The 12,109-nt window shown below is 36.9% G+C and overlaps 1 protein-coding gene across 2 annotated transcripts in view; it reads left to right on the top strand.

Annotated features, from left to right (window-relative positions):
• Positions 1 to 6,406: 6,406 nt before the first annotated feature.
• Positions 6,407 to 12,109, top strand: part of LOC129247078 (GATA zinc finger domain-containing protein 4-like) — a 150,515-nt gene continuing 144,812 nt past the window's right edge. For both annotated transcript variants that reach the window (XM_054885981.1, XM_054885980.1), the window contains exon 1: positions 6,407 to 6,541. In XM_054885981.1, coding sequence (XP_054741956.1) covers positions 6,526 to 6,541 — 16 coding nt within the window. In that variant the 5' untranslated portion in view covers positions 6,407 to 6,525. The remainder of the gene's footprint in view (positions 6,542 to 12,109) is intronic.

Here is a 12,109-nt window from a genome sequence, read left to right on the forward strand (position 1 = left end):
ATTCAGAATCGACCCCGACATACTAAACATATGTCCGGCATGTGAAGGCACCCCGCATGACACTAACCATCTTTTCACATGCCCTATCAAACCCACTCATCTAACACTCCTCTCTTCTGGACTCAACCTATTGAAAAAGTAAGTTTCCTGAGCCTACCGTTAGATGAACTAGACGTAGATGGCCGGTAATCGACGCTACACAGACAGGGTTATGATCATAGGTTACGGCTGGTGAAGGACCTCTAGATCTTCATAGAGGTTAGCTGCGAATAAGTTAGCAACCACAAATAAGCAGTTCCGGACAAGCAGGGGGCTAGAAAATTATGATAGTAAAATAATTTTAATGAACAAAAAAAAAGTTTCTTATTTAAAATTTATTAAGAAAAATGAATTTGCCTTTTCAAATTAATTCTTATTTTTTTGTTTTGTGGGCTTAATCTCATTTTAAGGGAAATATTGTTACAAACGCTTTTGTACTTTAGTACTTGGTGTTATTTATATATTTTTAATTTACTTATTATTAATTGTATGCGTCATTAAACTTCCTTCCAGTGGATTTGCAGGCAAAATATATCACTAGCAGTTCGACAATAAGGTTGAGCACATCTAATAAGTGGTCAAATATGGACTACGGCCACGGTAAGATCCTAATATGAATTTCAGAGGTTCCCAGACTGGTGGACCATGCACTGCAGCCTACAATGGCCATTAACATGTTCCCAACCCTCCTATCCTGAAGCAAAGAGTAGGAACGGGGGGATGTAAGACAGGTTGAGTCCATCCATGTATACACAGATGGCTCAAAGTTCGAGAATAGGGTGGGCGGAGGTGTATATTCCGAACATCTGGGGATCTCCTTCGGTCTCTCGACTACTGCAGTGTCTTCCAGGCTGGACTGATGGCAATAATAAAAGTCGTGACACTGGTACAGTGTGATGCGATACTTACTATAAAATCCCTCACAATGCAGTTGACAAAGTAGCCAACGTAATCCGTGCGGTGCAGCCACTCTATGATGTAGAAAAATTGCGTATATTAAGCTCCATTTAACTCGGTCTGAAAAAGGACGATTATTTATGCAAATAGATGGAATTACCCATGTTGAAGAAAAGTGAGTAGAAATGCAGAAAAACATAGCAGATATGTATTTATTTTTAAGTATTTTATTTTTACGCTGATAATTTGAATTTGCCACTTACTTTACATAACCACTAAGCAATGAATTTTTTTGGAATGCATATTCCAATTAATTCATTACTAATACATACATACGCACATACAAACACATGCCACTTATCGGCGAATAAATTATTTACAACTTCAGCATCAGCAAAAAACAAAAACAAATAATAATAACGAAATATAGCGAAGCGAATGTTTTTCCGGCAGTTAATTAAAAAATCGTTTTCTCTAGTGAACGGTACTTTTTCAAATTAAGTTGCAGATACTGCATTAAAAACCAACCGACTCTTGTTAGACTGCGAATCCATAAACTGTATGCGGCATCGTTTGATTGATGACACATTACATTTGTGTACAAATATGTATATATATGTATGTATGCATGTATTTATGTGTAAATACATATGTTTACATTAGGGATGTCTTTATTTTTATTTATTATTTTATAATATTTATTCCATGGGTAAAAATGGTAGAGGGCGACAAAATTTCAGATCTGAGCAGCAGCGACGACAAATTTCAGCCTTCACTCACCCATTTTGGCAGCAAATCGTTTTATCTTTAAAATATCGACTTTTTGCTAGACTTTTTTTTATATAACTCCTTACACTTATTTGGTAACTTTATTGCCAAAAAAGCTGCATAACTGATTACTTTCGAGGGACTCAGAAGTTCTACAAAAATAAAAAAAGGTTTCGTCTAGAGCTCCAGATACCTTAAAAACTGATTCATTGCTCAAATGTTTTTCACAAAATTTCGAGGAATGATATGAGCAGATAAACGAAAATCGGCATTTCTGTTTATTTATGAGGATTTCCTTAGTTTTCCAACGACGTTAGTACTGTGCCTAAAAAATTTTAAAACTAAAACAATAGAACTGACAAAAAAGTCAAAATAATAATATTGCTCGAATTATTCGAAAAAGCTCAATATATTCGAGCTCATGCTGGAGAATTTTCTAGTAATGAGCATTGCTCAGATCCATGCCTTGTCCGGATCCATAAGTAAAAATACTATCAACTGGTCCTCAAAAAATTCCCATAGCTGGGATTACCTGATTCCAAAACACTCTTTTCCGTAATATGGCTACATAAGAGATGATTGAATTTCATAGAAAAACGTATTCAAAAGCCTAAAAAATGTCGTACAAATTTAGATATTTCTCAATAAAAAAATTATTATAGCTAAGAAATATATTAAATATATTTTATAGTAAATTTGAAATTTTCTAAGCCAAAGATATTATTTTTCATTTTTTTATTTTTGTCGATATTCTATTGTTTTTAACGTGAAATTCTAATTTGTCCTAGCAACTCCAATACGCCCAAGCAAAAATACCAAGCAGTCAGACCATCACTCACCGAGGTGCCTGCCAAAAAATAGTAAGGCGAAGAGTGTTTTTACTTTGCAATTTTGTATAATGACCAGGTGTGCAAGTACTCGTTGCTCGGCGTGTTCGAAAATGTGCGAACAAACTAGGGAACTCTAGTTTCCTCTGAAAATCGATCCAGCTAGATATCGATGTGATTTACAAAATATTTTTGAATATTTACAAAGACAGTAATAAATTTTTCAAATGGACTCCCCTGAAAATACATAATTTACGTCATCATGGGATACTGCCAAATTTTTTTTTCTTTCAAAAAATTTCTAAAATGGTTACAGAACGCACCAATTTCATATCATACGATTTTCGGAAGATGTTTGATAATTTCTAATTTTTCTATAGTTATGATGCTAGGTATAAATATACATACACATGCATAGAAAGGAGCTAATATATCACTATTTCCAATAAAGGTCATGGCATTAAGCTCAAATTCTGTCATTTTCGCAACTGTGACTATTTTCGCTGATCAAAAGTTGATCGCGAAACGTTCCCGACTCAAAAGAAAACAAAAACAATAATATTAGAGCATCCCTAGTGTATGTAGATGTTTGTGTAATAATCGTGTTTGCAGCAACATTTTATATTATGCACATCAATGTGTTGCCATGTAATACTACAAAACAAAAACAAAAACTAACAAGATACATTTGGGCACCGATGTAGTTGACAGCTGATGCAAAAGAAGAGAAATATTTACTACTTTGCTCGAAATTTCTTCCATTGCATATACCCTTTCTAGGGAAAATTTGTTATTTAATTTTTAGGTAGATACATATGTAAAAATAAGTTTTGGAGTTTTTTCTTCTTCTATTGAATATTTATTTATTTCTTATTTTCTATTTATTTATTTTAGTAGGAAAATACTTGAAAACCCAAACGGGTTAATTGAAAAATTAAGTTTCAAATGAAAGGGCGTTGATTATTTAATTTAACACTTTTCTGCTCCGTTGATAGTTAGGTTAGGTTATACGAGTAGTGGTAGTCGGTCTGTAAGACCAACTCACTTAGACCTTACAGGTAAGTTGTGATACCACTTTGCGTCACGGGAATCTATTTTTTTTTCGTGAAACCAGTTTTTGGCGCAGGAGTGGTTCCATCCCCACGCCGAACAGTTTCGTAATAGAATTGAAAAATATTTACTTAGAAAACCTGCTCTGATTTTAGCTAAGGCTGGACAATTGCAGAGGAAGTGTTCAACTGTTTCTTCCTCTTCGTCATCTCTACAACTTCTACAATATTTATGGGCGAAAACTTCTCTGATGGGAGAGCCAATAACCGGTTATACAAGCCACGACTTTTAAGATATCGTGTCTTGAAATGCTATGCAGTTCCTTTGTGTTTTTCGTATTTACGAGTATTTGTGTTACGCATTAGTCTTCATCTCTCAATGCCCTTATCATCATCTCAATAGCCTTATTATTAATTTGCTCGTTGCCATAAGTATCTTACTGGTATTTAGATCACTGAGCAGTTGCTCTTGCAACTTTCCTCGCTGGCTCATCGGATACATAATTCCCCTCAATATCTATGTGCCCCGGAACCCAATGACGCTTACCTTGAATACGACACTAATACTATTAGTGCTGCCCAGCATTCCTGTGCAACCTTTGATCTTAGTATAGCCGCATTCATTGATTTGATGACTGCCTAGCTTTCCGAGGATATATTATATTTATAGTACTAGCGGACCCGACAGACTTCGTTCTGTCAAATAGATTTTGAATGTGGCAGTTTATACTTCGACCTTAAGACGTTTTTACTCTGCTGATCCTCACACACCGCCCTATCATCATGGTGACGGTTCTGTTCAGGAGAACTAAAGAAAAGGGTCAGCTCGGGTGACCTAAGTATCTTCGCTTCCACTAACTTTGGCCACCCTTTTGGGGCCTAAAAACATAGAGGTAATTATTTATTTATTATTATTATTATTAACATAGGGTTAATAACCGATATAATAAAGAATAATGAAATAAAACGTGTATACGTATTTTCAGTAATCGCTTTATTGTAAATCAAGTGAATCATAATTATTAACAAAAATCTGTTTTATTTTTATTGTAGTGTTTTATGATATACAATGTTTTTTGTTTGATTACCTGGTGAATATACAAACAAATCTGATGGTTTTCCAACACGGGAACAGGCAACATACAATTGACCATGTGAGAAACATGGTTCAGCCCTGCATGATTATTCGTAGAATTTACTTAACTATTTTTATTTATTATTTGCGAATGAAATCATTCCTTAACTCATTCTGAAACTAAAGCAAAAGAAAGAATATTGCGAGGCCAATCAAATCTATAGCTCTTACATTTTTTTACTTTTCAATTTTTTCGGGTTCACGATATTTTCACTTTAGTGTGAACGCATTAGATCCTCCAACGCGAACACACACACCTACGAACGCGCCCACACACACGAACGTGCAATATTTGTATGGGAAAAATAAAAGGTATATTTTAGGGTTTTCTCGGAAATTATTCGAATTTTCAAGGAACATTTAAAAAGAATTGTAAAGATTGGTCCATGCGTTGTTGAGTTATGTGCTTACCAACACATTTTGCGATTCATTTTTATATTATAGATGATAGGTTTTGTTATGGCATGCGTATTTAGATGTGCAGCCACTTCCTTTATAGCTAGAACTTCTGCCTGATAGTCGTTGCAGTAGTCTGGTAGTCGAACGGATAGTTTCCTTCGAAAATACTCCATAGCCAACCGTCTAGCTTGGAACCATCTGTATAGAAATTTAATTCTCCCCTTCTCCATGATCTTGGTGTTTCCACTTATCTTGAAGAGCCTGTCTCATTACTAAGCAACATTTTTATTAAGATGGAGCATTACTTAAAGTGTTGTTTTGATAAAACTTTTATCGAACTGATGTTTTAATAATCATCAGACATTTCTAGAGTTCCAGTGTAGACCATAGAGCTACACCGAATTTGTCCCACTGGTTCTGTTTTGCGCCAATAACTAAATTTCATTCCAGCTAAGTTGCGTGACTCCAGAAGTTGTCTCCAGGTGCTCACTAGTATTTTAATCATAAATAAAGCAAAATAATTGAATAACAAATAAATGAAATATTGTTTGTGTTGAAATATTAGAAAGTCATACTATAATTAAATGTCCGCATTTTTCATGTAATCCCGCACTTACAATATTATATAAAATACGCTCCGTGTCAAAATTTGATAGGGCAACGTTATGCCAAATGTCTATATATCGTCAAATATCAGAAATCTATTTTGAGTAAAAACAGTAGAAAGTCAAATATTTGCTTTACTTCTTGCCTTGCTCCAAGTGTTCATACAATTATGAAGCAAACTGTCTTGCCTCAGTCGCCATTTCATTTAATTTCATTTATTTTTATGAAAGCCATATGGACGAATATCTACAAAAACCCACATACAGACACACTAGGGCGGGTCGATTTAAAAATCGCTCATTGCTCTGTGAAAATCGTATTCTAGGGATCAAAATAAGAAACTTTGCCGAAGGAACCATACCTCTAAAACGAATTCTGATGTCCCCCAATTTGAGTCGAACGAAAAATCCCACTTTGACCCATTTAGAGTGCTCCAATCGAGTCCAAATGTATGACCGACCCCCGCTAACTTTGGACGGCCGACCCACCCATGCCGGTGGCACACCCCCTGGAACTCCCCTAGGGAATTCCCCATACAATCATTTCAAAATATCACCATTTTTGGCCTTTTAATGAGAAAATAAACTAAAAAGGCGATTTTTTTGCCTCCCCACAAATCGACCCGGCCTAATGCACACATACTTCAGTCAATAAATAAAGTAGTGTCAGAATATTTCAATTTATTTTTTATCTATTTTTTAGTTTTTCGGAATTTTCCTCATTTTTGTTTACAAAGTTCTTCAAAGATATAAACAATTAGCTTAATATTTATCTACAAAGCAGTCCAGGCTCATGTTAATTCAAAATGTTCAGACTTTTCGGTGAGTTCTGTGCCATGTGCTATTTTTTTAAATAATATACTAAAACAAATGAAAGCTGATTTGGGGAAAATTAAAAAAGAGAAGTTCGATTTAGCACTGGAAATATTTGCGAATCGAATTGTACGGTGTTCATATTGAGTTTTTTTGTGAGTATGTTTGTATGTATGTAAGTGTGCATAGTTATGGGCTCTGCATGGAGTGGGTCGCCAAGCAGCTTAATGATTTGCAATTTCAGTAATTGGAGACAAAATATTTGCAATATCCCCATGGCACTTCCTGATTAGTGCCAGCAGTTGGGATATTTGTTCCGATTTGTATGAGTTCAACCTTAAATTACAGGTTCTTCGTGGAGATAAAATGCCATTAAATGTGGTAGAAATAAATGTGTATGCATGCCCGGTTTAAATACATACACACGAATTGTGAGTAGATGATATGTATGGATGGATGTGTGCATGAGAGTGGTTTGGTTGGTTGATTGTATTGTATGTATGTATTTATGTAAAAATAAATGTCTGGCTAAAATCAATTTGTCAATCGAAGACGTTTCTTTAAGAGCAGGAGCTCCAGTTAGCGTGGGGCCTTAACCCGAACTGAACTTTATACTCTAAAAGTACCGATCCGCCCGGTACTACCGTCAAGTTTTTCGGTTACTGTCTTGATGCATTACGTCAGAAGTTGCATCTACCAGCTACTGCCCACCGTAAAATCATTTAAGAGAGGGCTGTCGGATTTGTACGCCCACTCCCATCATGTCCCTGTTGATGCCATAGAAAAGTTAGTTTCTAAGTGTGGCATCGCCCGTTTACCTGTATTTTCATCTCCGAGTAGGTTTGCTGGTGTATGTACTTACATGGATCGCTGCGACCCTTGTCTGCTCGTTGTGTCGGAGTTGTTGCATTTTTTGGCAGCATCAGTTATACTCGACTCTCGGACATGACGCTGCAACCGCGGCTATCTTTCAGTTTAGCCATTCGACTTTTGAAGCGGACTGCTGGTGTGTACTGCTCGCGGTATGGGGTTCCTTCGTGCACAAAGCGGAAAAGATACGCTTTAAAACGGCCATGCATGATTCTGGAAAGGCAGTTACATACCTTAGCAGCGTGGTGTCCAGCTTACTTTAGGTGATCTTTGAAGCATATCATGTGGCCTAGTCACCTGCTGTGGCCTGGACTCTAATTATATAGTGTGGCTTCCAACTCTGTTGGAGATCCCATCCACCTTTCTCCGGTTGCTTAATAGCTTGGAGTCGTGCCTTCACCGTTCTTCGCCTCTTGTTTTGGCTAACCCAGTTAAGGCTAAGTCATTGGCATATCCTATTAAATGCACCCCTTTTGTCTTATTTAAACGGAAAACTCCCTCGTACTTGCTAATGTGACTCACTTTCTGTGTGTGTAATCGGCTTTCGATAGCTGCATTAGATATTTTATTGAAAGGCGTATTTTAGTTGGATTGAGAACAGCATTTTTAAGTCCGGTCGTTAATTATTCATACGGCCAATATTGCCACAGTTGCTAGCAGAATCATACTGCACAAGTGTTTTATGTTCTGTGATGTATTTCCATCTAGCGCCCCTGGTAAACTCATCCACATGCAACCGTTTTACTGTCTCTGCTATGCAGTGGCGCAACAAGCAATAAAATTAAAAAACTTTATTGCTGAGAGACATAAACAAACTTTAAGAGTGCCCGCAAGTACATATAAAATATTTTGTATTTACCCAGCGCTACAACTCGACGCTGTAACGGCAATAATAGAGCGTCGTAAGTGTACATAATGCCGGTAGTCGCATCTGCCAAGCTAAAGCCAACCCAAACTAAGACATTTCATGCCATATTAGCTATAATCAAAGCCACAGCAACAGCCAGTTCCTTTCACTTTCTCGTATTACGTCTTTGCATTAAAACATAATAGCTGCACACATATGTGTATGTGTATGTGAGTGTATATTTATATAAGGGTATGTATAGTATAAATATGCCCACTTATTCATTTACCACAGCAGAGCAGCAACGCTCTGGCGTCGCCACCGCCGGGTTATTAGTTTTCAGTTTTTTATTCTGCTTCCTCTTCTTCTACTCTGTTGGTAAGGCGATCGTCTTCATTTCGTGAGCCACTAACCCGTTTTCAGATTATAGCATTGGAAAAATGCGCTGGTTAATGATGTTGGTGATGGTGTTGGCTGATTGTTGATGATGTCGACGATGGCGTCGGCAACGCTGATGATGTTGGTTCGTACTGCGGGGGGTTTCCTCTGGCTGCCAACGAGGTTATTAGGTAATAGTGTGTTCGTTGGCGAGATCTTAGTCTTCCTAATAACCGTTAAAAACAATGGAAAATGAGTTAAAGCATGCAAGTAGGAAGAAGTACAAAGGCAGCGATAAAAATAAATATTAAGGCAGCAACTGGTGCAGCGGCTGCGGCACGCAGCAGAGTAGCTCAACAAATGTGATTTCAGTAGGAAGCTGTTGTTTTGTTTTATTTTGACGCTTTTTGATATATTTCAATTAGTGTTGAAGTTTGTGATATTTTTAGCGACTGCAGCATGCACCTTTTGCGAAAATGCACATAAACATACACACATATGCATACATATAGGGAAATATACAGGTACGGGTCGACAGAAAACATATAAATGTTGACTTTTATATGGTGCAGTCCCTGATAGGATATGGTTGTTTTAGATAATATTTCTACAAATATGGCCATGAGGCATCATAAAGGAGTGTATTAAAGCTAATATCAACCGCACTTAGCTTTGTATCTCGTTACACGCCTACTGTAAAGGAAAATCCACAGAAACAGCACTTACTTGTTACAGAAATTGCAAAGTCAATATTTGATAAGGAATACACACAAGTAGCTTTCCTTGATATCGAGGGCGTGCTCAACAACATCCCACCGACACCATAATAAAGGCTCTGACCGATATGCGGATATCTGAAGTTGATGATCTGAGTTCATCGAAAACATGCTCAGGAGCAGATTTGTGATGGGAACCACAAGAGCCTCGAAGGTCAGGAAAAGAGTTAGTAGAGAACACATCAAGGCGGTGTGCCCTTGCCTCTCCTCTGGGTGCTGCCAAAAAACATATTGCTAAAGAGCCTAGAGGAGAGAGCACAGCACAATGTAGCCTAAGCGGATGATGTGAAACCATGCGAGATTTACTAAACATGGTCGAAAGCTGGCCAAAAGCAAAAGGTCTAAGCGTCAACCCTAACAAAACTGAATTCATATTGTTCACTAGGAAACACAGAACCCCAGAAATAGCTCTTCCTAGGCTAGGTACTACGGCACTTTCGTTTAGTGATGAAGCGCCCTACTTAGGATTAATATTAGACAGAAAACTCAGATGGAATCAAATGACGAAGATAGAGTAAGAAGAGCTGCAATGCACTTTACTCTTGAAAAAAGTTAATCTGATTATGTCGGGGTCTTTCCCCTTTTATCGTACATTGGCTTTACACAGCGATAGTAAGACCAATCCGAGCATACGGTATAGTATACTAGTATGGTGGCCGGCTTTGGATAAGAAATATATCAAAAAGGCTATGAAACATGTACAAAGGATGGCCAGTCTATGTATCTGCAGTGACCTTAGTACTACACCTACAGAGGCACTAAATATTATGCTCAACCTATTACCTACAGAACAATTCGGCAAGCAAATAGCTGCCAAGTCAGCTCTCAGATTAAGATAAATCGATGTACTCAGGACGAACCGTAGCGGGCACTCGTCAATTTTAGAGAAATTCCCCTGTATTCCTGGTAGGACGGTTTTTTATAAGACCAAACTTAACTTAAATAAATCCTTCTTCACGGCGTTTCCTTCGAAAGAGGAATGGGATTGCGGACTTATTATCTAACCAACCTTCTCCATTACATCAACTACCCGGGTTGGTTGTAGTTATCTACCCCTTGGAGGTCTCAAAATGCTATCAAAACGGCGCTTTAGTGCTACTTAGGAAGTGCCAGAGAGGCAATTCAACCATTTCACCTTCCTGTTCTTGACGCTCAATACGAGTATTGTCTTTCAAAGATTTCTACACCTCATAAAAAAAACAAATATGTTATAATAGATACCCTTCATTACTCATCAGCTCTAAATCCCAGATAAAATAGCAGTACTTACCCTGCGCCTTACTTTATAAGTGAATTTAACACAGGCCTGCGCTTAGACGCGCAGGCATGATTCTTAGCACTACTTTTCAGATGTGAATTGAGGGGTGCATTTCGAAGCGATGAAATAACAGGCAATTAACACTGAAATTATAGTCATTACCATTTAATTTATTTTTTTTAAACTATTTTTTTTTAATTATGAAATGTATCTATTTTTCTCTATTTTGTACTGACTGTCGTTGAAGCTTAGAAATTGCATGACTTTGCAGAACAACATTTTTTATAATAAGAAATAAAAAGTTAAAATCTAATAATTTTGTTAAGAGTTTTGATATATAGATACATGTGAGTGCACTGTATTGTCCCGAAAGGGAGTTTTATTTATGTTTTTTTTTAATTTAGCAGTTTTCCCCTGTTTCTTGCTAAGCACTTACGTCACACACTGTGCATTCGCCACACAAAACTGAATTACAAATGAATGGGCAATAGAAAAATGCACAAATATATGCACAAATATATTTTGTTTGTGTAGTAAAAATACAGTCCATGTGGTTTCTCTTTGTTGTGCTCAACGCGCACCAGTCCCTGGAAAAGAATGCCAAATTGACGCAACATCAAAAAATCAAATTAAAGCAATAAAGAACGGAAAAGTAAGAGAATTCTGTTTATTTATAGAAAACAAATCAAAACATATTGAATAATAAATACAAAATAATAAAATATTCATTGAGCTTCACATTTTGCGCATCATAGTAAGTTGTTATCAAATTGATACAAGGAATTGATGCGTGATAACTAACTAGTCACATAATTTTTTGTTGTTGCCTGTTTTGCTCAGCTCGTCGCTCTTTGTATGTTGTCTTTCTAATTTAATTCGCCAACCCCTTCCCCGCTCACTTCTCATTCTTATCTGAATTCATGACCTGATAATTCAGCGACCTGATTTCAGGAAAGAAAATGCAGTGGTTACGATCTCCCGCAATGCAGAGGGTGTATAAGTTCATATGCATGTATGTACTTTTCCATAATACTAAATTTAAAAGAAAATTATAGCAACTTGTTTGATTGTGGAAGAGGCCAATGGCTTTATCCAATTTCGCTAAAAGCTTTTAAGGCAAATAACTAACGCCTTTTTTATCTATATACGAGTAAAATAATAAGTTTACATGCAAACAATATACTCCTTTCTAGGCTTGTAGTCCATAATTAAGTTTCAGAATGATTTAAATGAAATCCAATTTTACGGTGAATTAATTACGCTCTTCCCAAGGGAGAGTATGGAAGGTCGACAGGTGCTCCCTACAAATACCCAACGCGTGTTTTTTAGACACATGGAGCTTTCGATGGTGGATCTGCCAACCAGCTGTCTTAATATAGTAAATACAGACACTTGTGCTTACATAGGTTAGGTTAACCCGGCTGGTATTAAGCCACTCATAGACCGTT

Source organism: Anastrepha obliqua, chromosome 5 (genome assembly GCF_027943255.1).
Source record: "Anastrepha obliqua isolate idAnaObli1 chromosome 5, idAnaObli1_1.0, whole genome shotgun sequence".
In the NCBI taxonomy this organism is placed as follows: Eukaryota; Metazoa; Arthropoda; class Insecta; order Diptera; family Tephritidae; genus Anastrepha; species Anastrepha obliqua.